The sequence below is a fragment of the Lobosporangium transversale genome (genome assembly GCF_002105155.1).
Source record: "Lobosporangium transversale strain NRRL 3116 chromosome Unknown BCR41scaffold_4, whole genome shotgun sequence".
NCBI classification, from domain to species: domain Eukaryota; kingdom Fungi; phylum Mortierellomycota; class Mortierellomycetes; order Mortierellales; family Mortierellaceae; genus Lobosporangium; species Lobosporangium transversale.
In genome coordinates, this window is record NW_019028982.1 from 1,327,790 (window position 1) to 1,354,255 (window position 26,466).

At 42.7% G+C, this 26,466-nt stretch overlaps 5 protein-coding genes across 5 annotated transcripts; 4 read left to right on the forward strand and 1 right to left on the reverse strand.

Annotated features, from left to right (window-relative positions):
- Nucleotides 1-53: 53 nt before the first annotated feature.
- BCR41DRAFT_157433 (hypothetical protein) lies at nucleotides 54-6,483 on the reverse strand. The gene is made up of 10 exons (XM_022019627.1): nucleotides 6,300-6,483; nucleotides 5,924-6,160; nucleotides 5,789-5,823; nucleotides 5,356-5,631; nucleotides 5,137-5,267; nucleotides 4,846-5,044; nucleotides 875-4,660; nucleotides 654-763; nucleotides 373-565; nucleotides 54-243 (listed from the first exon to the last, which is right to left on the reverse strand). Exons 1-10 carry the CDS (start codon nucleotides 6,355-6,357, stop codon nucleotides 106-108), a joined length of 5,163 nt encoding a protein of 1,720 aa, XP_021885270.1. The 5' UTR covers nucleotides 6,358-6,483; the 3' UTR covers nucleotides 54-105.
- Nucleotides 6,484-12,778: 6,295 nt separating this feature from the next.
- Nucleotides 12,779-14,630, forward strand: BCR41DRAFT_157580 (hypothetical protein). Its single transcript, XM_022019628.1, has 3 exons — nucleotides 12,779-12,785; nucleotides 13,026-13,489; nucleotides 14,338-14,630. Exons 2-3 carry the CDS (start codon nucleotides 13,113-13,115, stop codon nucleotides 14,456-14,458), a joined length of 498 nt encoding a protein of 165 aa, XP_021885271.1. The 5' UTR covers nucleotides 12,779-12,785; nucleotides 13,026-13,112; the 3' UTR covers nucleotides 14,459-14,630.
- Nucleotides 14,631-15,159: 529 nt separating this feature from the next.
- Nucleotides 15,160-16,959, forward strand: BCR41DRAFT_346967 (kinase-like domain-containing protein). The gene is made up of 2 exons (XM_022022995.1): nucleotides 15,160-15,813; nucleotides 15,903-16,959. The coding sequence occupies exons 1-2, from the start codon at nucleotides 15,192-15,194 to the stop codon at nucleotides 16,871-16,873; spliced, it is 1,593 nt and encodes a 530-aa protein (XP_021885272.1). The 5' UTR covers nucleotides 15,160-15,191; the 3' UTR covers nucleotides 16,874-16,959.
- Nucleotides 16,960-17,632: 673 nt separating this feature from the next.
- On the forward strand, nucleotides 17,633-20,198 carry BCR41DRAFT_379989 (3-oxoacid CoA transferase 1). Its single transcript, XM_022027244.1, has 5 exons — nucleotides 17,633-17,839; nucleotides 18,067-18,381; nucleotides 18,538-18,709; nucleotides 18,933-19,171; nucleotides 19,304-20,198. The coding sequence occupies exons 1-5, from the start codon at nucleotides 17,765-17,767 to the stop codon at nucleotides 20,135-20,137; spliced, it is 1,635 nt and encodes a 544-aa protein (XP_021885273.1). The 5' UTR covers nucleotides 17,633-17,764; the 3' UTR covers nucleotides 20,138-20,198.
- A 3,548-nt stretch (nucleotides 20,199-23,746) lies between these two features.
- Nucleotides 23,747-26,381, forward strand: BCR41DRAFT_346972 (DnaK-type molecular chaperone bipA). Its single transcript, XM_022022996.1, has 3 exons — nucleotides 23,747-23,968; nucleotides 24,359-25,545; nucleotides 25,842-26,381. The coding sequence occupies exons 1-3, from the start codon at nucleotides 23,842-23,844 to the stop codon at nucleotides 26,220-26,222; spliced, it is 1,695 nt and encodes a 564-aa protein (XP_021885274.1). The 5' UTR covers nucleotides 23,747-23,841; the 3' UTR covers nucleotides 26,223-26,381.
- Nucleotides 26,382-26,466: the final 85 nt, after the last annotated feature.

Here is a 26,466-nt window from a genome sequence, read left to right on the forward strand (position 1 = left end):
AGAAGGGCAAAAAAAAAGAAGGTATAAAAAAAAAAAAGACGAGGCGAAGAAAGCCTAGTGATCCTGTAGAAAAGATTAGAAATGAAATGGTAGGTTTTTCTTCTTTCAAGGCTTTTCTTGAGGGATCTGAGTTAAGTCAAAAAATGGATCAAGACAACTCAGCCATGAGCACATTTCGTTGCGGTTTGGCGCTTGCATCATGTATGAGTTGCTAGATGTGTATATCGCAAAGACGTGCTGCAGCTATAGATTTTTTTTTTTTTTTAAAAAAAAAAAAAAAAGTTCAGACACTATTCATTTTACAGAGGGTCAAAAATAATAATAATAATAATAATAGGAGTAAGATATACGTGATAAAGCAGTTGTCGTTACGTTTAACATGATCTCGAGATCGCGCTTGTAGTCGATACGGACATGGGTAAGATTGATGACACCAAGTTCTTCCGTTTCTGATGAGTTGGTATAGACACTCATATAAGGCCTCCGAATCACAAACCAGCGTTTGATCCAGTTCTCATCTCTATTCTCAGGATAAAAAAGGTACCCTTTCTTGGATACAATATCGCTTAAAAAAAAAAAAAAAAAAAAAAACTTAGTAACAATTTTATGTTAAAAGAGAGTGAGTCTCAATGTAAAATAATTATCGAGCATACCTCTTGGTTATCAATTTAACTTCTGACTGTAGTTTTGGTGTTGGGCGAGGTTGCTTGATAACAGTCAAGTTGTCAGCGTTCGTTGAAGGAGGGTCCTGACTGATTAATATCTGTGGTATTAAGATTAAACACCCAAGATTAATGTGGATATTTTAAAAAATAAAAAAATAAAAATAAAAAAAAATTATAGTACAAACGGCTCGAGCAGTTGGTGTCCTTACATCTTGTATTGAAACAGTTTTGAAGCGCCATAGGTCGATCACTTTACGCAAAAGCCCCTGTCTGGCTAACTCAGGTGCCTTATCATTGTCCTCTTCCATACAATCATCTTCGGTATGGTTCCCTTTGTCTCTGCACAGGAATGACTTGTACTGTTTGCTAGTTTCAACTAGTTGAAGCCATTGCCTTGTTTTTTCAACAGCTTCCAATTTACGGATTCCCTTCCTTGTCAAGTTAAAGTCATTAATAAGCGATACGCCACGAGGTCTCCAAACCCCAGCCAGAAACTCTTCACCTCTCACGTATTTGCTGGCAGTATTCAACCGCCATAGCTCTGATGCATTTCTGGCCACAATTGGTCGTAGTGTCAATAGGAACAGTCCACTTGCCTTCTTGAGAACTCGCGTAGTAGAGTGCTGCAGAAACATTGGGACGAATCTATAGGGTGCATGCGATCCTGCTCGTGCCTCCCGGTCCTGAATCTGAGCTGCAATATCCATACGGAAACAAATAGGCTCCATGCACCTCTCCGCCTCTACAAACCAAGTCAGCGTCAGAAGGATACGCGTGTTCGATGTAGTTACCCTGTTCAAAAACAAAGACTCATGCAGAGTACTGTCCCATGAGGCATAAACAATTAAAACACTAGTGCCATCAGCAAGATATTCGGGCTTTTGTCCAGGGACAATGTTGAGCGAAACGTCTTCTCGAGGAGAGGACTCTGTTATTTTGCCATTATTGCCGAGCAATCTCACTCTTCCGATATTAATCTTGGAAACATGGTTCCATGCGAATTGATGACCAGACGTGTGAGATAGTGTCAGTACAATCCGCCGCTGCAGTCCCTGACGAAGTTGGAAAGCTCCTATATCAACCGTCGATTTAGAGATCACTTGCACAGGCATGTAATCACCTGATGGTGCTAATTCGCATACTTGAACGTGAGCAAGGACGTCGTGGTGTTCCTCCATAGTCAATTCATCTTCAGATCGCCGTTCTGATAGTGATGACAAAGAGCCTTCGCAACCCACATGAGGTCTGCGCCGACTTCGTAGAGAGGGATGTCCATTTACTGCTGGTAACTTGTTTGATGCAGCGGTGGCGCTAGCTTGCGGTTGATGTGTATCCTCCTTATCTTTATCCCATTTTTCCCACGCTGCTAATGTAGTTGATGTAGCCTCTCCAAAGAACTCAAAGTTCAAAGATCCACGCAAGAGGATGTCCAAAATTGATGGTGTGACAGTTATAGATAATACCTGCGAAAACCCAAAAAAAATCGGACCTTCATCAAAACCGCCTACAGGATCAGTTGCAAACAGCTTGTCCCCTCGAACCAAGCTTGCTTGGAGGACACCAACATTCTTTCCCACGCTTGCTGCCGCTCCTCCTCCTACTGCTGCTTCTGTAAAGTTAGAAAGTCTGAATTGAGCGTGGATCTGGGTATATTGCTGTTCAGAGAACCCTTCAACTGTCAGGAGTGAGATTTCAAACAAAAGCTGGTCCCCCACTTTCAACCCGCTGGGTGTATCTAATGAGGTTGGTTGGTCTTGACATTTGTCGTGCTTCTGGATGCGATTATTTGTCTGCGATTTTAACGGCGGAATCTTCAAACCAACAGGTCTTTCGGTATTATTATAGCTAAGTGGTGAAATTGCCACCCTTGCATTCCCGACCACTTGTCCTGTGATTCGACAAAGGATTGGAACCACTGACTCCTTGAACTGTATGCTGCATAGGCTCCGTAATATGACTGAGGCGCTTCCTATGAATGTGAATCGAGGCACTGGCGCTTCATAAAATGGATCCCCCATATTGAAATGCTCCCGGTATTGAGGCCGATCAGAAATATTGTAAAGATTCCGCATTCGTTGCAAACGAACTTTGAGCTTTTCAAATGACCAAACGTAGATGACGTTGTGCTTGCTGTCAATGACTCTGATGGCAACGCAAGGCCGCTGTGCAATGTGTAGCGATGTATCCTCGTCATTGCTGTATTGAGAGATACCCGCTGTTGACTCCCAATATGAGCCTGGATTCCCCAAGGGTCCAGCTTCCACTATGGTGAACTGGTAGACAACCTGTTTGGACAACTCGTGACTGATGATGTTGGCTTCTTTGATCAACACTGCGTTAGTCAGGATGATTTCCGCCATGTGGATCCTCCGATGCTGCTTCCAAGAAGCCAAAGTTTTATTGATAAGTCTAAGCTCATGATCAGAATACATTGGCAGAATATTCTCTTTGAGCTTCACCTCATCGAGATGGCTACTCGTCATGCTCATAATTGACATCCGTTTCATCTTCTCCTCATATTGCTGCCGCTGATCTTCCAATCGCGCCTTCAAATCCTCCTCAGCTCGTCGCAGCCTCTCTTCCATCTGTGATTTCTCTGCAAGAAGCTCATCTGATTTTGCTTCTGCTGCCGATAGATTTTGAATCTTGGCTTCGTATTCTATACGTTGTTGTGTCATCTGCTGCACCTCCAGCTCGGCCAACCTTAGCTTCTCTTTTAGAGCTAGTGCTGACGATTCCAGTGGAGGGATAGGGCTCTCTCGCTCATCTTCAAACAAAGTGTGTTCCCCATGCCATCTCTCGATTGTCGACATCCGTGATGATCTAGATTCCGTATCGTCATCAACAGTTGACCCTGGACGACTATCAGAGCGTACACTCTTGCGCATATATCTGACTTTTGCGATGTTTTCAAACAGCAACTCCAAATCATGGTCCTTGAGATGATGGATACTGGATTCTGAAAGCATGTGGGCATGAATGACAGCCTCTTTGCGAGCATAATTATAGTCCAAAAATTCTGACATAATTGAGGCAGACGAAATGGGAGAATCTGGCCGATCTTCTGGCCGATCGTCCTCCATACTATTTGAGTGGGTAGGATGCTGATTCTTCAAGGCGGGAGGTGAGTTTGAACTCGATCCCCCAGTGTTTAGTTGCTGCTGCTGCTGGTCGCGCTCCTTACGAACCTCTTCCGGATGGTTGAAGCGGAACACATGATGGTCACCCAAAATAACTCTGAACCCTGAGCGCAGTCTCTTTGGCTTACTAATACGCAACCCATTGACCATTGTCATAGAGGACGTACCGGGGTATAATGTGACAACTGAGTTAATGTTCTCAAAATAACAGTGCTGATCATGAATATTGGATCCTGAGAGGCGAATGTCGGCTGGCATTGAAGACTCCAATCGTCCAACGTGAGTCTGTCCAGGTTTTAGTTGGTAAACAAGGCACTCCGACATGAGTGGATCCTCACTCAAATTCACAAGATGTGGCATCTTTTTAGGGGTGTGTACACCAATATGGCCTTTTTCAACAGAAATTCCAAGCTCCTCTAAAGTTCGCTCACGCTCCAATTGGATCTCCTGAGTTCTTCTGAGCTTCTCCTCCCATGTCTCGTTTAGCTCCGCCATGATCTTCTCCGACGCCTGAACTTCATCCTGTAACTGCTCTCTCGTAAGTGTCCTTGGATTTCCATGGAGATCTACAATGGTCACTAAGGTATTAGAAGGTACCACAGTAGATCCTGTCTGTAGTGGATCGTATACACCCAATTTTGACCGTAGCTCCTGCAGTTCCTCCTTTAATTCACGAATTAATTTAGCGTTTGGATCTTCGTTCACGATAGCCTTGTTCTTTATCTTCTTGGCCTGATCTGCATAGCGAAGGGTGCTCAATGTCTCATCGTAGTTGATATCTGCTGGTGATAAGGCTGCAATCATCGCTGTTTTTGAGTTCCCGCCCAAGCAATCCTTCAAAAGCCAAGTCAAAACCTAAATAAAGGCAAACATTGTAATATAAAAATATTATGATTTAGCAAGAGCACTAAAGTCACAAAAAAGGAAATGAAAATGAAAAAGATAAAGAAGAAAGAAAGAAAGAAAGAGGGAAGGAGAGGAGAAGGGGAGGAAGAGAGGGAAGTAGGGAAGAAAGAGGAATGCCTTTGTTTATAACTTACGGAGTCACGATAGGGTATAAACACTTCTGGGGGTTTCTTGGTTCCTTTCTTGGGCACTGAAGCACTGGAAGCATCCGCCAAGGCCGAAATGACCTTGCCCAGTGTTGTCAATGATTTATTAATGTTTGCTCCCTCTTTAAGACGCGCACCTGTTGCTCCAGTCGAATTAGCTCTCTCACTTCCTGCAAGATCCACAAGACTGTAAATCAATATAATTAGAAAATAAAATCATCTTATCTGATCTGCCATTATATGAATTCTAATTTGCTAGAAGTGTTGTCAAAGTCATACCATATTCGGGAGACTTTTTCTGTTTCTAATTTGGTTTCAATATCGTATCTCTTTTGAGTGAGCAAAACTGTGAAAACCGCATGAGATCGACTGGATGTTTCGTTCATATTTGTTGCAGCCACTGTTCGAGCCTAAAATGAAAAGAGCATAGGCAGTTATGGATATAAAGTTGTTTTCAAAGAAATGTAATATCCGATAAATCTACTATACAAGACGCACCTTATTGCCTTCATCCATTAAGTTCTCGATGTCTTGAAAGGAGGTGACAATAAGTTTTGATAAATCCTCGACGTACGGGCCCAGGGACGGATGTTCACGTACTTTGAGATTCCCTTTGTTCTTTGGATTTAATAAATCACGAACCCGTTCGCAGTAAATTTCCATGTACGAGACCTCAACTCGGTAACTCAGTGTAGGATCCTTATTAGCCTCTATCCGCCGAAAGAGTTCATGGCAGGATAAGGGTATAATGCCGCGATCTTCTCCATATCCCATCTAGATCATAATTTGAGGCGTGATAATCAATGCAGGGAATTAGTTTAATGTCCAAAGCTTTCCCATGTAACAATGATATTCCAATGTTCTTCCTTTCTCATCATTATTAATTCTGTTTCTCCTGATTGTCCTTCGCAGTCATTTCATGGTAACTCACCATTGAGTATGATTTACCGCTTCCTGTCTGTCCGTCTTGAAAAAGGATAGAATAAGGTACCAAAGTTAGATACTTGGTATGTTACAGCAGATAAACGAGTGGTATTAAGACACCTTTTATCTCTTGTCGACTTACATGCTACGATGCAGGTATTGTATCCGCTGAAAGCATGATTTAACAATTCGACGCCCAAATCCTCGTATAACCGTTGTTGTCCTGCGTAATTTGAGTCGTTCTTATCAAAAGACCAGTAAGAATGATCAAACGAAAATGATTTCGTAGCGCCCCCACCGCCATCTGGTCCATCTGGCTTAGTGATAGTTGTCATATTGCCATCCATCCTTATGATGCATTCTGCTTTCCTGCTGATCTCTGTAATAAAAGTTCAAAGCACACAAATATCAGCCAAAGCTAATGACCAGATCTGCATGATACAAGCAGTCTACCAAAGGGAGAAAAAAAAAGAAAAAAAAGCGGATAATGACTAGTTTAAATTGCAAAAAAGACCTACCTCGACTGTTGAGTGGCCGACAGCGGACTACCACTTTGATGTTACCCCCTTTACTCATAGTGCAAGCAATGTATTAGGGCGAAGCACACTGGATGAATCTAGGGAATTGTAATTGCTGTGAGGAAGGAGGTCAACGGCTCGGCCCCACTGCTCCCAATGTCTTTTTCCCCCAAGAAATGGATATATGTGTGTCCTCCAAGTTGTTCAGTACTATTTGGCTTCAGCTAATTGTATGACAAGTTCGTCCAATGCTCTTCCTGTTGTAAAAGATGTGTCCTTGTTGGTTTGAATCGGTATTGTGATTTAGCCTTTAAAGCAAGTGGAGCAGATGATAGAAAAGGGTTAGAAGAGTTGATTTGTTTACAGCAATAAGTGTAAATGTATACAAGTATATAGACTTTATGTCTGTACAGAACCGAGAATAGAAATGAAATGGAGTAGAACAATGGCGGAAAACGAATGAAGGGCGGAAATTAAAAGCTGTAACAAAAGGGTCGAGAGCGAACCGCAAGTGCAGAAGATGAGAATGAAAAACAAATATAACAAATGATACAGCGTTGTGAAGAACAAAGAAGTTAATGAGCAAAATGATGGAGGGCAAGGATGGAGCAATGAGCATTTCTAACATCTGTTAGACTACCAACAACCCACATGGGTGTTTGGCTTGGTAATGACAGATGTTATCATTCATGATACATGTACACAGTGTTTAGATACTCCGCCTATTAATTTGAATACAACACATGGTTGCTCAAATGACTATGTGACACAGTCCATTGCATCTTAATTTCCCTCGATCGAACTCAGGCGCTATTCTCGTACCTCTTCAGGTTTTGGCTAATTGATTCATAAAACAACTATACATCGTGTCATGGATAGAGCTTAATCCATGATGGCTCCATTTGCAGAGACGAGCCAAGGACTAGAATGAAACAGCATAATGGTGCTTATACAAAATCTTCCGAATGTACAATAGCTCATGTGATGTACATGTACCAAGCCAGCCATTATGGATAGGAGTAAAGGGGTTTTATTGGCTACTCTACGTATCTCACTTCCTCTTACATCATCGTCCCCATCTATGCCATCCCCCACCTCCTACGCATCATCTTCTACAATGACCAACATGATATGATGAGCAAAAATCATCAGTAAATTCTGACCACTCAGGAATTATTCACGTACCAGCGGCATACCAGGTTATTTTGCAATAGGGTACACTGGTACATTAGTGATACCGTTGAAAACCACTGTACCTTACAGACAAGTTGATAAAGCCTGTGAAAAGTACGAATATTCAATTTTAATCATAGAGAAATGTTTACCTCGATTACTTAAATATAGGTGAAGGATAATCTATGATCATTCAACCTGCCGCTTACGTGTCCAGCCCACATCAAGTTTCATCTGCGATGTGTGGTACTGTTTGGCACGCGTAATTATGACCGTTCAACGCGTTCCTTTTGCCTTTTGATAATCTACTTGGCATATCACATGTGCTCCGTACTGAGTCTATTGACTGAATATCATACGACTATGAACCTTTACACCATAAACTCGTGCAGTATTTTGAGTTCTTTCCGAGTTGAGAACTATTGAATTTCAGAACTATTCGCCTTGCGTAGGCAAGATCACTTCCATTCCCCAGCCCTCGTCATTGTTACTTTCTAGCATAAAGCTTCCCTTTCCATACAGAGCAAACAATAATCATGTTATGCGCTATTAAATATTATTATTATTATATTTCTGTTGCTTCCTTCACTTCTCCTGCGCGACCGTTCCCTCTACTCTTATAAAGCGGCAGGTCAAGGACTTCCTCCAATTACCTCTGGTTGCACAACACCTTGCCGGCGCATTACCTTCTCGATCCAGGCCATCAATGCGGACTAATGGTCAGCTTCATGGTGAAGCCCAGCAGAGCGCAGTCTCTAATACTGAAAACGCCCTAGGAGTTGTAATGTCTGATTGCGCCACCAAGGCACACTTCAAACCTTTAGTTTAATCAATAATGCTTGCGAGCGATATATAATGTACATGTTCCAGGGCACGGCTGTCACTAATAGTTCATAAAGTAAATAATAATAATGAGAGTAACGTATTTTTTCCACAATATATATTTATATACACCTTTTTTTTTATCGATGTTCACCCCACGAAGATTAGGCTTATATGAAATGCACCTTTTACTCCAGTTACAACCGGCCATGAGCCAGTCTTCATTCATTCAACCGACATCAGCCCCTTTTTCATCAGGGTTTTAATTTGAGTGCTTATAGAGTGTTACCGCAATGACAACTATATATCGCTTTTCCCATCAGAGTACAGCCGCCTTGAGTATCTTTTAAATGCTGCGAGTTCCTCCCGAAGACGGTCTTTCTTTTTTTGTGCAACAACGCGTGTGAGGCACCACTGTTTACATACATCTCACATAGAGGTCTTTAACCAATAGGGGCCTCTAGCCTGAAAATGTTCTATTGAAGATAGCTTTCAGCATCTCTTCAGCGTTTGCCAAAAAAAAAAAAATCTTACCATCTTCGTTTAGACTTTTGATGATGCCAAAGTTAAGTTCACATCCAAGTCTCGGTATATTGTGGTTGTAGTCATTCTTGGAGACTATCTCAAGGATTACGAGCTGGGCTCGGATACAGTTTAATGCTTCAAGCTCGGAGAGCGTCATATACAAGACCCATCATATACAAGGGCCAAATATTTTGTAACTGGTTTCCAAATCATAGTAATGTTATCATACAGATCGCTGTCTCGTATAACGCCAACATTGTTTGCCTTGTAATCTCGGGCTACCTGGAGGCCTGCCTCAGTGTGGCACATAATCGCATTCCACCCTTTTCACTTCAAGTACTCAACGAGAGCAACTTGTTTTCCCATAGACCAGTAAAAGGCTCGCTTCAAGTTCTTGGCGACTGCTACAAAGTGGTGTTTCCGTACACGAAGGCTAACCTCTATCCGGCTGTTCAGAGTCTCCATCGCCTTGCATTATTTAAAAAACTTACTCGTTGACACAAACGGTGATTTGTTGTTTCTTGTTTTTCGGTACAAGGGGCGCCGCCAAAATTAGGAACTAGAGTCTCCTTCGGGCCAAGCTTCAGTATTTGCTGTTCAACTATTAAATGTACTTTATCCGCTGCATAGGAAGAGTACGTATGGGCGATAAGACCGAAAAAAAGCCCCAATACACCGACATGTGTTGTAGCGATGCTGGAGGAATGCGGAGAATGAGCTCTTTGCCCTTCTTTTACAGAAAAGGCCAGAGACCATTGATACCCATTGCTGTGGGGATTGAATTATACTATTGCAGCAGTTGTATTGTATCAGTGGGATCGGTGGGAGAGAAATGATGAAGAAGGCAGGGCAAGTATAGTAAAGTAGAGGGGAAAAGAAAAAATGGCTGTATTAAGAGCTTTTACAGTTAGACCAGTTCGTTGACTAGAATGTAAGTGAAAATACCATATCTACACGTCTGGCTATAGAGCGATATGTATACATTCTTAATTTTGAAATGTTAGGTAAGTGGAAGACATGGTACGTGTCTAATTTGCTTTTTTGGCTCTCCTGTTGCTTCCATGGCGATCCTTTGGCCAATGCAGTAACCGTTCCCACTTAACAGCTTGCAATTGTTGAGTATGTCAACCAAAGCTTGAATGCGTGACAAAATATGCGTAGATGTGCGTTCTTGCAGAGATGGAGTATCCTCAATTATGTGATCGACTACATCCGATCTAGCAAAGCAGGGCTAGTCTAATACCCTTCTTAGCTCTTCGGGTTATAACCTAGTTTTCCTTGTCTCTGTCAACACTCTGTTTGGCGGACCCGCACCACCTGGGTATGCTTGCAGGTACGAACATTGGGGCGTCATGGACGCTGCTAACTCCCATAACAGATGGCTCCAAGGTACACAATCCACGATCATAAAAACTTACATTTCATGACAGATAGCTTGTAGTATCAATGACTTGTACACCAGTGTCGTCACGGTGTACCAAAGGCGCGAGCTTTTTCGTCATAATAATCATAAGCAGTACATAATTTAATATGATTCACAAAACATCGCTGATACTGATACACACACCAGCGATATCACTAACGGAAACTATTGGTGGTTTTCACTGATCGGAGCGAACACCGACTCATCCCTGAATCTACTTTAGTGCGCGCAGAATGAGATACTAATGCTACTACATCCAAAATGTCAATGGGCCAAAGAGCCCAAGTCTTTGCAATGATGGCACTAGCAGTCCCTTGTTCCAAACGTAAAGTGCCCTCTCTCTCTTGGAGGATTTTCCCATCATTGCTCATCAACAGAGTAACAAATAAAATCCAAGTAAACTAGAAAAACCAGTGAAGTTCATAAGAACTGCTTCAAAACGCCCTATCAAAAATGAATTGAGACCAAGTGAAGAGACTCTTCAGGCGGTAATGATAGTCCCAGCAAGTGTTGGATGTTGCTGCGTTTACTTAGACCAAGTCTGACATTCCATGATTTACAGGTTGAAGCAGGATGAAGAATGTTCCTCCAATCTTCCTTATTACTTACAACGATGCACGTATAGGGATCTATCGTAAACAGATAAAGAGGGGGAAGAGGTCACCACCCAAGCGCCCGAAGAATGCGAAGAAGAACTTATGACCCTGTGGAAGGAGCTAGATCGCATAACAGGCAAAAAAGAAAGTGTACATTGAATCCATACAATGATAGCGAGAGGCGTTCAAGCGCCTGAACAAACTAGCTGCAAAAAACGACCTCTTTCTACTCCGTTCTATTGGGAGAATCAATACAAGATATTGAAAGGTTGTGGCAATCCGGGTTGTCAAATAGATTAATTCGTTCTATTTGGCAACGACACGAACACATGGCTAAATGGACGGATATTTCAACTGTGCCACACATGATAAACACACTGATGCCAAAAGAAGACAAATGAAGGCTCCAGTGTAGAGGAAGGCGACTAATTTGCCCACGAACGGATATACGCTTATTTTTTCAGCGATACGGGGTGGGGACTTGATGAATTCGTACAGGCAGTATTCAAGAGCGGCCTGGAATGCTCTGTGATAAGGGCAGCCACAACTTAGGATCACTCCTTGAAACACATCTGCGGCATGCGACAGTGATGGCTAATCTCTTGTGCAGCTGTCAACTGATGCTGGAATGCCTCTCACGCGAGCAGCTCGAGGTGGTAAAGGCGATGGATAACCTTCGCATGCAAGCCGAGCACCAGAAGGGGTGAGCTAATCATTGTAAATATTACCAACGTTGCGGCATAGAGCCATCTTTCTTTGAAGATGGAGGAGGCAGAAATATATGCAATGAGTCAGAAAGCCGGTCCCCTATGCGCTATTTAACTAATATTCAGCTGTAGCCTCATGAAAATGAAATAGCAAATGTCACATTGTGTATATGTAAGGCAGCCTGGAGAAACTGCAAGGCATTAATAGTTATGTCTGTGAAGAAGAATTTTATTTTAAGCTCGTACATGTCAAATAGAATTATACCATCCGGGTATTCGTCTGAACTATTGAATCCATATCAACAAAGTATTTAATTATCTTGAATCTGAGTAATGTGATGCGAAACAGGCGTCAAATGCAACGGCTTTGTTGTAAGCCTTGTCTTTTCCTTTCGCCTGTACTACACATGAGTGCTGAAGATTTTTATTTTTATTTCATTGCATATTTTATAAGCGACAGCCTCCCTGGTCCTGACGCATGAATATAACAGATCATAATGCGAGATGTACATGTTACATTGACATCAAGTTTTATTAATGAAAACAATAAAACAATAATAGCAGCCGAACAAGAAAGATAAATATCGGACGTGCGCATATAAAAAACGCACAGGGCACACTGTTGACACATTGCATGTGCGTCCCATCCTGGAAAGCACATGAATGTAAGAACATGGGTTACAATAAAGAAGTGATGAAATCTTGTAGCGCTATTGGCCAATTAGAACCCTTGCTAGACAACCAGTAGCAAAGCCCAATGCTTGTGATTGTACAAATGTCATTCCACGAGATGGATCACTAATGGCACTATTTCGTTAAGTTTAGGTATGCAGGGCATTGATGGTATTGAGTAGATTAGTAGTAAAATGTTAAAGAGATTTTTATGATGTATAAACTTTCCAGCTTGGTTACAAAGAGGATCTTGCGATTGAATGATCCCATGACCACACATATATAATTGGAAGAACACTGTCCGCAAAGTAAGTGTTATAAATAATTTACACAGATAATTAAACATTGTTGTGCTTGGCTTGGCACATGCGAACAAACGCAAGGAATTTTTTTTTTTCCTTTCCTTCTGCGGAGCGGATGCGCAGTCCATATTTTCTCTCCTCTTTTCCTTTTTGCTCACTTTCATTTCTTCCTTCTTCCCTTTTTTACTTTGATCTTTCTCTATTCTTAAAATTCAAACCGCAGTTCGCTCTCTCAATCCTCACTTCGTAGGTATTAATCATCTCTTGTAAACATTCATCATCCTACACTTGATACTCCTCTCATTACTCCATGTGGTTTTTCAGCAGTGCTCTTTAAAAAAAAAAAAAAAAAAAAAAAGTATTCTGCTCTCGAGCTTAACCTGCCTTTTTTTTTTTTTTTTTTTTTTTTTTTTTTTCGTTTCTTTTCTTTCTTCTCCCCAACAGCCGACCCAATACTCCACACTAATCAATTCCTTCGTTTACTGTGCTGTTTGTTTTGTCTGCAGACTCTTTTGTCCGTAAACTTTGCGAGCGCACATCCATACAACACATCCATACAACACATATCCATACAAACCACATATACAGCACAAATGGCACCTTTACTAGAGCAGCTCAAGAACTTTATCCGTCACGGTAAAAGTGGCAAGGATATGAAGCCTCGGGATTCAGGCGCATCTGTCCACTCTTCTTCACATCAACCCTCAACGAAACCCAGATCTCGTGCTGGCTCCAGGAATTCATCACCTTCTAGGAATATTGCCACATCTGCAGAGCACCGTAGTACTGCAACCAGCAACCATCAGCAGGATCATGATGCTATCACTGCCGCTGGAACCAATGCCGGTAACTTTAATAATACCAACACAGAAGCTGCTTCAAGAATTGTAGCCGAAGAAAAACAACAAAAGAGCAAGATGCCAGTGTATCCCGGGCTGGAGCGATACAAGTTGATTGAAAAGATGGGCGAGTAAGTTTTTTTTTTTTTTTTTTTTTTTTTTTTTTTCAAAAAAAAAAAAAATATATTCAATGATGTGCGTTTACGTTACACTATGGCGGGAGGAACAATAGGGTGAAAGGAGAGGGAGAGGGGAAGAAAATGAGATAAAAGTATGATTGAAATGTGAATACTGCAGGCAGTGGGAGTGAATCATCCATTTACAAAAACAAACAAACAAAAAAGACGATATTTCTATCGGCCCCTTTGTGCCTTTGTGCCTCTTTGCTGCAAGGGGTGACTTGGCAGGAGCACATAACGGAATCAATTGGAGGTTGGGGATGGGCTATGAACGCCGTTATGCTTTTTTGTTTTTCATGCACTAGCAGAATGACAAAAAGAGAGAACAGAGCAATAGATGATGGCTCTCATAATTGGGTTTCTCCTTTTGTTTGTGTATTTCTTAATTCTGGATGACGCGATGATGTCATCACACCAGAAGCGCCCAGCTTTTATTATTGCGGAGAAAGAGACAAAACGACGATTAGTGGATATTGACATTGAATTACCTCTGAAGACAACAAACAACTCAGCCAGCATTATGCTATTAGTCGTCATTGCATCGTCTTTCAGAAATTTTTTTATCTTTAGTCAATGATCTGCGACGATGAAATGATCCAAACGCAAGTTGTTCTCACCTTTCACTCGTCCATGCTTTACAGTCTTGGTATATTATTTAAAGTAGCGGGGTTTCAAACTTACAGCACTTCTTCACTTCTTGTCTGTGTGGCGATTCAGAAATACAAAAAAAAAAAAAAAATACTGACTAATCGGTTATGAGGCTAACCAACTTTACTCAATTTGCATGTCTGCATAATTAGTGGTGCATTCAGTAATGTGTACAAGGCACACGACACAAGGATGGATCGCATGGTTGCTGTCAAGGTCGTCCGCAAGTTTGAACTCAATGCTCACCAGGTGCGTTATGGCTATTATTTTTAATGCAGGGGAACAAATTGAATGGAAAAGAAATAACTGCCTCAACAACTACCAGTTAGGATTGCAAAAGAGGATTATAGGATATGGTGATTAGGCCTCCATCGATCATATTGATTATAGTTGTCTCTTATTCTTCAGGAAGTCTCCCTGGGATATCGTGTCTACTTTGCTTTTTTTTTTTTTTTTTTTTTTTTTTTTTGCAGCTTTTATGTTGATTGGATTTGGATAGGATGGGTTGTAATAGCAACAACAAAAAAAGCAAAAAAGATTGGAAGATACAGCAGCATTGCCTAAAGAGTGTTGATATGGGGAAAAGCGTTTCTTATCTTTTTTTATTTCTTTTACATTCTATACATAAAATGGATATTCGACTGAATGAATGTTTTTATACTCACATTCTTATCACTATGCCATGGAAAACCCGCTGCCGTCCTCTGTTGTTCATCAACCAACCTGCGCCTACAGAATAAGCATCTCCATCGCGACATGAAAAAGAAGCCTCGCGTCACAGAGGTCAGCATCCCAAACCAACGAATTTGAGTTGTGTGTTTTATTCCCTCAGTTCCACTTCTTATTTGCCTACTTTTTCTTTATGTCTTTCCTCATCTTCATCGAGCTTGTCTTTATTACCCTAGTCGCTAGTTCTTAAGAAGGATATGAGTATATTAATATCGCTTTTGTTTTCATTCGTCATTTTCCATAATAGCGAGCTAACATTCTTAAAGAAGTTCAGATCATGCGCCAGCTGAAGCACCCAGGAATTATCGAGTTATACGAATTCTCAGAGTCGAGTGAGCATTACTTTTTGGTCTTGGAGTTGGCTCCCGGTGGAGAGCTTTTTCATCGTATTGTCAAGCTTACATATTTTTCCGAGGAGCTGACCCGCCATGTCATAGTTCAAGTAGCCCAGGCCATCCGTTATCTTCACGAGGAAAAAGGTGTTATTCATCGAGACATCAAGCCTGAGAATATCTTGTTTGAGCCCATTCCTGTCATTCCCTCTCCACCAGGGGCCAAGCCCGAAGAAGACGATAAGGAAGATGAGGGCGTGTTCCAGCCCGGTATCGGAGGCGGCGGAATCGGTCGTATTAAGATTGCGGATTTTGGATTATCTAAAGTCGTATGGAACGAGCAGACAATGACGCCCTGCGGAACTGTGGGTTACACTGCACCTGAAATTGTCAAAGATGAGAGATATTCAAAATCGGTTGATATGTGGGCTATGGGGTGTGTCCTCTACACACTTTTATGTGGCTTTCCACCATTCTATGATGAAAGTATTCAAGCCTTGACAGAAAAAGTTGCTCGTGGGCAATACACATTTTTGAGCCCTTGGTGGGATGAGATTTCTTCGTCTGGTAAGCCTTATTGCATCAGCTGAAAAAGAAACACATTAAGCTTATTTGCTTATAAACTAAAAATCTGTTTTTGTCTCAATACTTCGTAGTCAAGGATTTAATTACTCACTTGCTGTGTGTTGATCCGAATGAACGTTACACAATTGACCAATTCTTGGCGCATCCTTGGATCAAGGCTGGGGAGACAGCCAAGGCAAAAGCGGCTACCAACAACACTGTTCCTGACATTGCTGTTGAGTCTCCTGATATTGTTCCAGAGAACAAACTGCTGAGCAATGTCAAAGGCATGACTACAGACTATGGTGCTCCTAAGACGCCCTACAAGCGCAGGGCTGAGAACCCTCTTTCGCCTGGAATCGGCCTCAAGGAAGTCTTTGATGTCTCTAATGCTGTTCACCGTATGGAAGAAGAGTCACGTCGTCGCCACGCACCGCAATTCTCAAATCTTCATCCTGTTGATGCCCTCAACACAACGAGCCGTCAGCGTCAGGCATTCATGTCCCAGTTGAATGAGGAGGATGAAGAGGAGGAGCGGTCATCATATTCTGATACAACTGGCTCGATCTCGAGCGATGATGAGGCAGTCATTTCGAAATTGAATAACGCTCAGATCGATATTAATAATGTTCAAGAAGAATCGAATGTCAAGGAAAGAGTGGATGAACAAAAAGCTCAAGAACTGAAATTGCTACTCCAACAACAACAGCAAGAATATCAGAAGGCACAAGGTGAAATTGCAGCGGAACATCACCAAAAGTATTTGAAGCAACAGCAACAGGCAGGACACTCGATACCAGCTCAACAGCAACCACACGCCGTACGTGGCAATAACCAAGTTGGGCCAAGTGGATCAAAACCGCATCCTACTATTAGTAACTCGACCTCAACTTCAACCGCAAGCTCGGCCTCGACGACATCGACAACCCGTCGCCGTCGAGCTGGGTTTGAGTTAAATATCAACCATGCTACATTACTGAATCGTCGGGCGAAGCAGCAGCAACATCCTTCCATGATGCTGGATCAGCAACAGCAACAGGAATCTCCAGCCATGGCCATCTAGAGAACACAATATTACAATGTTTTCTATTACTATTGCTTCTTTTTTTTTATCCCATCTCCTTTTCTTTTTTTTTTTTTTGCTCAGTGATTGTTGCTCATTCCTATTCCTGTATCAATAGTTGTAATTATTAACCTCAAAAAGAACTAGCAAACAAAAAAAAAAAAAAAAAAAAAAAATTGACGATAATGATGATGATGAACATTGGCCATCTGTGATCAATTATAGTCAAGATAGAGTGAACAACGTGGGAAAATACTATTTTTGCATCTATACTCGAGTTTAATCGATAATAAATCGTTGCTATATGTTTTTATTAATGAGCAACTATTGATATGGCATCAAAATTGAGTGGGCAGATGGATGGATGGGCGAATCAATTGTGTTCGACAGGTAGTTACTCAATAGTCAAGATCTCGGTCTAGCGTTGCTGTTATTCTAGAAAGGGCGCTTCCGAAGATAAAACATTTGTACATGTACACAGGTCCTTCAAGAACAAACTTTCAAAAGGCTTATAAATGCTTATTTTAGTTTCCATTTCTGTTTGTCTGTCGCCCTTTCTGATTCAATGAAAGTGGATGCGAAGGGAAAGAGGAGAAAATCCATAAGGGGTTTATGTGGGCCCTGCGGAAGGAAAAAACAAAACAATTGCTCACGAGCGCATATTTCTCCAGAGAACAGACACGACTCCACATCCATACCTATTTACTATTTAAACCTTTTTCTTTGCTTGCACTTGTCCATCACTTCTTTTCACTCCCTATTCCCTACTCTTGTTCGCTCTAATACCTCCTCCCTCCCTTCTGTGCCCATGACCTTGACTATTGTTCTTCAACAAGCACGCCGTGGTGTTGCAAAGGTATTCATTAAATTTTCTCCTTTAACGTTTGTTACATGTTTATTCCCACGGGTCAGATATCCACATTCTGTAACTTGTTTCGAAAAGTCTTTTCTTTTGGAAACAGAAAAGTAAGGGACAACACGGCGTCTGTGGAAAACCCTCATCTTCCTCATCAACCTACATTGTCAACAACAGAGCACAATTGACACTGAAAATAACTCATTCAACATTGGCCCATGAAGATGTCGTTTTTTCCTACACTTCTCATATTCCTCATGTTACACCTTTCGTGCACCACGCTGACGTTTTTTTTTTTTATTTTTTTATTTTTTATTTTTTTTTTTATTGAGTTTAGAAGGTGACCATTACTGCCTTCACTACCACAATCGGCCGCCAATTCTCTATATTCCGCCCCGTCTATAAGCAGGCAGCTGCTGATGATGAGCTGGTCGAGAACTTGAGCAAAGTTTATCCTTCAGCGGAGGAAGCTGTCAAGGATATCCCTTCAGGTTCGACTCTGATGGTTGGAGGATTCGGACTCTGCGGTATTCCAGAGAATTTGATCGCAGCATTGAAGAAGCGTGCTTCAGACTGTAAGGACTTGATTGTAGTTTCTAACAATGCTGGCGTGGATGATTTTGGATTGGGACAGCTCCTGCGTACCAAACAGGTATGAACTCGTATAAATATTTCAGCTACTACTTTTCCCCACAACAGTCTCGTAATGTGGAATGTGAAAACGATGTAAATGTCTCTGTAAAGTGAAATAATCTAACAGCATATCTGTACTCCGTATTCTGTCTTGTTCAATCATATCTTCGTATAGATCAAACGCATGATCAGCAGTTATGTAGGCGAGAACAAGGAGTTTGAGCGCCAGTACCTCTCTGGAGAGCTCGAGGTTGAGTTGACTCCTCAGGGTACTCTAGCAGAGCGTGTTCGTGCTGGCGGTGCTGGTATCCCAGCTTTCTTCACTCCTACTGCTTATGGAACTGAAGGTATGCACACAAGGTCAATCATCACTTTAGGGTTTTAGATGTATAGCGTTCTATCTTTGCTCGGTCGGGGCACTGCAGCATGAGAACACAATCTCTCTCTTTACCTTCACTTGACTGCACTGAGATTCATGAGAAATGATAATGGCTTTATTCATCAGACTTGCTTCAATAACTCATCTATCTGTTCTCTTTATTCTAACTTACGGGATTGGGACTCTAATAGTTCAAACTGGTGAGCTCACAATCAAGTATAGTCCGGATGGCAAGCCTTTGATCCGCAGCAAGCCTAGAGAAGTGCGCGAATTTAATGGCCGCAAGTATATTATGGAAGAGGCCATCGTTGGAGACTACTCATTGGTCAAAGCCTGGAAGGGTGATGCCTATGGAAACCTAATCTTTAAGGGATCTGCTATGAACTTCAATCCGGTCATGGCGAAGGGTTCCAAGAATTGCATTGCCGAGGTAAAAAAAAAAAAAAAAAAAAAAAAAAAAACGGTCAGAGTAGATGGTACAATATGAACTTTACGAAGGACGACGCAAGCTGAGCAAATTATAACAGATGAGAATGGCCTTTCCTGTTGGTTATCAAACTAGGTCGAGGAAATCGTTCCCGTTGGTTCTCTCAGACCCGAGGACATTCACTTGCCTGGCATCTTCGTAAAGCGCATCATCCAGGGTAAGAACTATGAAAAGAGGATTGAACGTCTCACCTTGACTGAGGACAAACCTGTCGGCGTTACCAATACCTCTCCTGTGGTTGATGAAAGGGATGAAGCTGCTCGTCGTCGTGAGAAGATCGTTCGCCGTGCCGCTAAGGAGTTCAAGAACGGCATGTATGTCAACTTGGGTATTGGTATGCCCATGCTTGCGTCCAACTACCTCAAGAAGGGCGTTGCTGTCCACTTGCAAAGCGAGAACGGTATCCTTGGTTTTGGTCCCTTCCCCAAGCCTGGTGAACAGGATCCTGATCTGATCAACGCTGGAAAGGAAACTATCACACTTCTACCTGGCGCCTCACTCTTCTCAAGTGATGATTCGTTTGCAATGATTAGAGGATCACACGTAGATTTGACTATTTTGGGAGCATTGCAGGTGTCGGCCAAGGGTGATTTGGCCAACTGGATCATCCCCCGAAAGATGGTCAAAGGAATGGGAGGGGCCATGGATCTAGTCGCCAGTCCCGGTACCCGTGTTGTCGTGACGATGGAGCATCTGGCAAAGGGCGGCAAGCATAAGATCCTAGAAGAATGTACATTACCTCTGACTGGCGTTGGTTGTGTTGATAGAATTATCACAGACCTGTGTGTGTTTGATGTCAAGGATGGCAACCTTGTATTGACCGAGTTGATGGCGGATGTTTCATTGGACGATGTGAAGCGTGGAACAGGTGCCAAATTTACGATCTCCCCCGACCTCATCCAGAACTAGACAAATAGCATCCCACTCTCCTTTTGTAAAAAAATATAAACACAATTTATTATTATTCCAGGCTTGTAAGATGTTGAGACAACAGGATGAATTCTCCTGACCAATCAGGCCGTGCTGAGGACTATAAGGAAAAGAAAGGAAAAAAGGCTGTGCACTAAAAGAAAATAAGGCAAGCGTGCATCAAGGGGGAGCGCAACAGAACATAATGGAAACTTGATGGAACACAATCGAAAACAACAGAAAAAAGAATGTAGAATTTTGTGGACAGAGAGACCAATGTTTTAGAAGGAGATCGAAAAAAAAAGTGTCTTCGCCCACTCATAAATTCTGACACTTCAACTGCTGGGAATAGATAAATAGCTTTTCTTCACTTCTCTTTTTTCATCACTTTTCTTTCCTTTCTTTTCCCTACCTTTTCTCGCAGACAGACTGCATTACACCCCACTCATCTCTACGCTCTCATTCCACTTTGAAAGTGAAAAGGAATCATTTCTGCTCAATTCACACCCATAACAACAACAGTCAACTTTCATATATATAACCATGTCGACCGAAACATTTTCATTCCAGGTAGGACACCCACCTCCTTATTTACCATTGGCCTCAAGCCCTTGAGTGCTCGATAACAGTAAAAAGCAATGATGTGATTATTGATCCAGACCATTACTTTTCGCTTGTTAAATTATATAGGCTGAGATCTCTCAGTTGATGAGCCTGATCATCAACACTTTCTACTCGAACAAGGAGGTCTTTCTGCGTGAGCTGGTCTCGAACGCATCCGATGCCCTCGATAAGATCCGCTATGAAGCCTTGACTGACCCTTCCAAGCTTGATTCAGAGAAGGAGCTTTTCATTCGCATCACTCCTGACAAGGAGAACAAGATCCTCTCGATCCGCGATACTGGTATTGGTATGACCAAGGCTGATCTCGTCAACAACCTTGGTACTATCGCCAAGTCTGGTACTAAGGCTTTCATGGAGGCCCTTAGCAGTGGTGCCGATATCTCCATGATTGGTCAGTTCGGTCGGTGTCGTTTCTACTCAGCCTACTTGGTGGCTGAGAAGGTCCAGGTCATCTCGAAGCATAATGATGACGAGCAATACATTTGGGAGTCGGCTGCCGGCGGTTCCTTCACCATCACCCGTGACACTGTCAATCCTCCTCTTGGTCGCGGTACAGAGATGCGTCTCTTCATGAAGGAGGATCAGCTCGAGTACCTCGAGGAGAAGAGGATTAAAGAGATTATCAAGAAACACTCCGAGTTTATCGGATATTCCAATTCAACTTGCTGTTGAGAAGGAAACCGAGAAGGAGGTTGAGGACGATGAAGAAGAGGAGGTCAAGGAGAGCGATTCTAAAATCGAGGAGATTGAAGACGAAGATGAGAAGAAGGAAAAGAAGAAGAAGACTATCAAGGAGAAGAAGATTGAGAATGAGGAGCTCAACAAGACCAAACCCCTCTGGACCCGCAATCCGAGGATATCACCAACGAGGAGTATGCCACCTTCTACAAGTCATTAACAAATGACTGGGCCGATCATATGGCTGTCAAGCACTTTGCCATTGAAGGTCAGCTCGAGTTCCGTGCCATTTTGTTCGTCCCCAGCCGTGCTCCTTTTGACATGTTCGAGACCAAGAAGAAGCGCAACAACATTAAGCTGTACGTCCGCCGTGTCTTCATTATGGATGATTGCGAGGACCTTATCCCGAGTGGCTGAACTTTATTAAGGGTATCGTGGACTCTGAGGATCTGCCCCTGAATATTTCCCGTGAGATGCTTCAGCAGAACAAGATTCTCAAGGTCATCCGCAAGAATCTTGTTAAGAAATGTCTCGAGATGTTTGCTGAGATTGCTGAGGATAAGGAGCAGTTTGCTAAATTCTACGAAGCCTTCTCTAAGAACATCAAGTTGGGCATCCATGAGGACTCTCAGAACCGTGCTAAGCTCGCTGATTTGCTCCGTTATCACTCCACAAAGTCGAGCGACGAGATGACATCACTCAAGGACTATGTCACTCGCATGCCCGAGAAGCAGAAGAATATTTACTACATCACTGGTGAGTCTCGCACTGCTGTTGAGAACTCACCTTTCATTGAGGTCTTGAAAAAGAAAGGCTTTGAGGTCCTCTTCATGGTCGACCCTATTGATGAGTACGCTGTAACCCAACTTAAGGAATACGATGGCAAGAAGCTGGTTTCTGTCACTAAGGAAGGACTTGAGCTTGAGGAGGATGAGGAGGAGAAGAAGGCTCGCGAAGCCGAAGAGAAGTCGTACGAAGGTCTCTGCACACAAATCAAGGAGATCTTGGGTGACAGAGTTGAGAAGGCTTGATTTCCAACCGCATCTCTGAATCACCTTGCGTTCTCGTCACTGGTGCTTTCGGTTGGTCCTCAAACATGGAGCGTATCATGAAGGCCCAAGCTCTCCGTGACTCCTCTATGTCTTCCTATATGGCTTCCAAGAAGTCTTTGGAGCTGAATCCCAAGAATTCGATTATTAAGACTCTTAAGGCCAAAGTCGATGCCGACAAGAATGACAAGACCGTCAAGGATTTAACCTTGTTGATGTACGATGTTGCCCTCATTGTTTCTGGCTTCAGTATCGATAAGACTGATGTCTTTGCAGACAGAATCAACCGAATGATCAAGCTGGGCTTGGCTATTGATGATGATGAGGAAGAGGCTTCTACTGCAGATATGCCAGCTCTTGAGTCTCAAGATGTTGTAGAGGCTTCCGAGATGGAGGAGGTTGATTAAACAGCGGCCTATTAGAATTTTAATCATTAGTTTCATGTTCATAGTATCATTGCATGGCGGTTGTAATTAGTTCTTTATTTTTTTTCCTATTCGCCAAAATAAATGCAGTCTGATCATCTCTATTACTGTATATTTGCATTTGTATATATATATGTATATTTGGTGACAGGCTTCGGGGATTGAAATACAAATGAAAATCAACATCCAGCCATAGGGACAACTCTACATGAACGTGTGTCATTTTGCTAGCTTTGCTTTTTCTGATCCTTCAGCTTTCAGCAGCTTTCCAAGATGTAATGGAGAAAACCTTGTCTAAAGGACAAGAAATGTGACATTAGTACATGTAAAATGAAATTGTATCTGCATCCCATTTCATCGTAAAAGAGGAGATATGCTTCGCCTTTAGAAGAGCCCTTTCGATCCAAGCTATTTCACGGATCAGCATTAAGTTGGTTTGTTGGAGCATGATCATTGGTGACTTTCTTTTTTTACTTGAGCGAAAATTGTCCCCCAGATCGCAGTATTGCCATTGGATGCTTTATTTTTTTTTTATTTTCTTTCAAGGTTGGATACGTGTAACATTCTGGAGGCTTTCTTTGCAGTGATAAATTGCATGTTGACACGTCAACAGTGCTATGTAGTAGCCAATCAGGTGTTGCCATATCAGGTCTCCCTGTTTCTTGAATTTATTTCTGTATTGGACTGTGTTCTATGGCCTTCTGTGTCCCAGAGCACGTACAAAAAAGCTTAAACGCGCTTTGTTTGCTGGCAAAGCCTGGCTTTCTTCCTTCTCTGGTTACAACAAACCAGCCTATATATATTCTCCCTTCTCTCTCTTTTTCTTTCTTTCTTTTTTTTTTTTCCTCATCATCAGTCTCCACCACTTCTGTTCTTTCCCTCCTTTCTTCACCTCATCTTCCATCCTCATCTCTTACGACTCCAACTCATGTCAAAGTTCATCAAGAGCGTTCTCGCTCTGGTCACTGTGGCATTGGTCTGCATGGTCGCTATTACGACCGTCAAAGCCGATGCTGACGAGACCCGCGAGTCCTATGGCACTGTCATTGGTATCGGTAAGTCAATATACTATCTCTCACACACTTTTACCCGTGTGATCATGCAAAAAAAGTCTGTACAAAGCTGTCTTGAACAGATCCAGCGTGTATTATAAAGAAAGAAAAATGAAGGCGATCAACTACCGCAATAATATCGAGGACAGATTCGTGGAGAAGCCCTTCTCATAGGAGCAGTAGCAGCAAGATCAGTTACATATTTTTCCCTTTTTTACTATGATCTGATACTCAGTGGCTATGGAGTGGGTTAAAGAGCGCAGAGCAACTATTCTGCAAATGCCTCGATTGCGTTCATTTTCAATCTCCCCCTTCCTTGAATCGAAAATTCATCACTAACAACCGCCTCTCTTGTTTTTGCCTGTCGCTTGTTTTTTATAATTAACCAAATAGATCTTGGAACCACCTACTCCTGTGTCGGCGTCTACAAGAATGGACGCGTTGAAATTATCGCCAATGATCAAGGTCATCGTATCACTCCCTCCTATGTCGCATTCACTGAGGACGAGCGTCTTGTCGGAGATGCCGCCAAGAATCAGTACGCTGCCAACCCCACCAACACAATTTTTGATGCCAAACGTCTGATTGGTCGCCGTTTCGATGATAAGGATGTCCAGAATGATATTAAGCACTTCCCATTCAAAGTCAAGAGCAAAGGTGGCGCTCCTGTCATCCAGGTCGAGGTCAAAGGAGAGCCAAAGACCTTCACGCCTGAGGAGATTTCCGCTATGGTTTTGGGCAAGATGAAGGAGATTGCCGAAGCCTTCCTTTCCAAGAAGGTTACCCACGCCGTCGTCACTGTCCCCGCCTACTTCAACGACGCTCAGCGTCAGGCTACTAAGGATGCCGGTGCTATTGCTGGCTTGAACGTCCTCCGTATTGTCAACGAACCCACCGCCGCCGCAATCGCTTACGGTTTGGACAAGAAGGATGGTGAGCGCACTATTCTCGTCTATGATCTTGGTGGTGGTACTTTTGATGTCTCTCTTTTGTCGATCGACGACGGTGTCTTTGAAGTTCTCGCCACGTCTGGTGACACTCACTTGGGAGGAGAGGATTTCGACCAGCGTGTTATTGATCACTTTGTCAAGCAATACAAGAAGAAGAACGGCAAGGATATCACCAAGGATCTCAAGACCATGGGCAAGCTCAAGCGTGAGGTTGAGAAGGCCAAGCGCACTCTTTCTTCCCAGATGTCTGTCCGTATTGAGATTGATTCTTTCCATGAAGGTAATGACTTTTCCGAGACCTTGACCCGCGCCAAGTTTGAGGAGCTCAACATGGATTTGTTCAAGAACACAATCAAGCCTGTCGAGCAAGTCCTCAAGGATGCCGGCCTCGAAAAGAGCGATATTCATGACATTGTCCTCGTTGGTGGTTCTACTCGTATCCCCAAGGTCATCTCTCTTATTGAGGACTTCTTTGGTGGTAAGAAGGCATCCAAGGGTATTAATCCTGATGAAGCTGTCGCTTATGGTGCCGCTGTTCAGGGTGGTGTCCTCTCTGGTGAGTCTGCCGCTGATTCCGTCCTTCTTTTGGATGTCAACCCGTTGACCCTCGGAATTGAAACCACTGGAGGTGTTATGACCAAGCTTATTCCCCGCAACACTGGTATCCCTACAAGAAGTCTCAAATTTTCTCTACCGCCGCCGACAATCAGCAGACTGTTTTGATTCAGGTCTTTGAGGGAGAGCGTGGTATGACTAAGGACAATAACCAGCTCGGCAAGTTTGAGCTGACCAACATTCCCCCAGCTCCTCGTGGTGTTCCTCAGATCGAGGTCACTTTTGAGATTGATGCCAAACGGTATCTTGCGTGTCTCTGCCTCTGACAAGGGCACTGGCAAGACTGAGAGCATCACCATCACTAACGCAAGGGCCGCCTTTCTGACGAGGAAATTGAACGCATGATCAAGGAGGCTGAGCAGTTTGCCAGCGAGGATCAGGCAATCAAGGAACGTGTTGAAGCCAAGAACGTTCTCGAGAACTACCTTTACTCTGTCAAGAACCAGGTCACTGATGACTCTCAGTTGGGAGCTAAGATTGACGCTGATGATAAGAAGACCATCTTGGATGCCATTGCCACCAAGATCTCGTGGCTTGAGTCCGAGGGTGCCTCTGCCACTAAGGAGGAGCTTGATGAGAAGAAGGAGGAGATTGAGGCCATTGTTAACCCCATCACCTCTAAGCTCTACGGCTCCTCCGGCGGCTCCGGCACTCCTCCTAGTGAGGAGATGCCTTCGCACGACGAGCTTTAAAAAAAATGCATTCTCTCCCTCGGGCAGATTCTTTTTTCTTTATCGTAAAATAATATTTTTGCCAGCTCATTCTTTTTTTTTCTGCTTGTACAGTAATCAAATCCCCAATAAAGTAAAGAAAAAAATCTTTTTGAAAAAAACCATAGCCTTGAAACTACATGAAAAAGCCTAAGTCCACTTCCAGATCGACAGAAATTATAAATACATAAATACATTCATGTATATATATGTTTTACTACATTTC

What these genes read in the sequence shown, in the direction of transcription:
- BCR41DRAFT_346967 (XM_022022995.1), top strand. Translation starts at nt 15,192, where the DNA reads ATGCGCCAGCTGAAGCACCCAGGAATTATCGAGTTATACGAATTCTCA. An exon ending in GGATGAGATTTCTTCGTCTG is followed by an intron (nt 15,814 to 15,902) that starts GTAAGCCTTATT and finishes AATACTTCGTAG; the next exon opens with TCAAGGATTTAATTACTCAC.
- BCR41DRAFT_157580 (XM_022019628.1), top strand. Translation starts at nt 13,113, where the DNA reads ATGGCACCTTTACTAGAGCAGCTCAAGAACTTTATCCGTCACGGTAAA. An exon ending in TTGATTGAAAAGATGGGCGA is followed by an intron (nt 13,490 to 14,337) that starts GTAAGTTTTTTT and finishes CTGCATAATTAG; the next exon opens with TGGTGCATTCAGTAATGTGT.
- BCR41DRAFT_379989 (XM_022027244.1), top strand. Translation starts at nt 17,765, where the DNA reads ATGTTTATTCCCACGGGTCAGATATCCACATTCTGTAACTTGTTTCGA. An exon ending in AGCTCCTGCGTACCAAACAG is followed by an intron (nt 18,382 to 18,537) that starts GTATGAACTCGT and finishes ATCTTCGTATAG; the next exon opens with ATCAAACGCATGATCAGCAG. An exon ending in TACTGCTTATGGAACTGAAG is followed by an intron (nt 18,710 to 18,932) that starts GTATGCACACAA and finishes GGACTCTAATAG; the next exon opens with TTCAAACTGGTGAGCTCACA.
- BCR41DRAFT_157433 (XM_022019627.1), bottom strand. Translation starts at nt 6,357, where the DNA reads ATGAGTAAAGGGGGTAACATCAAAGTGGTAGTCCGCTGTCGGCCACTC. An exon ending in TAATGGATGAAGGCAATAAG is followed by an intron (nt 5,268 to 5,355) that starts GTGCGTCTTGTA and finishes TTTTCATTTTAG; the next exon opens with GCTCGAACAGTGGCTGCAAC. An exon ending in GTTAAATTGATAACCAAGAG is followed by an intron (nt 566 to 653) that starts GTATGCTCGATA and finishes TTTTTTTTTAAG; the next exon opens with CGATATTGTATCCAAGAAAG.
- BCR41DRAFT_346972 (XM_022022996.1), top strand. Translation starts at nt 23,842, where the DNA reads ATGTCAAAGTTCATCAAGAGCGTTCTCGCTCTGGTCACTGTGGCATTG. An exon ending in TGGCACTGTCATTGGTATCG is followed by an intron (nt 23,969 to 24,358) that starts GTAAGTCAATAT and finishes TTAACCAAATAG; the next exon opens with ATCTTGGAACCACCTACTCC. An exon ending in GAATTGAAACCACTGGAGGT is followed by an intron (nt 25,546 to 25,841) that starts GTTATGACCAAG and finishes CACTAACGCAAG; the next exon opens with GGCCGCCTTTCTGACGAGGA.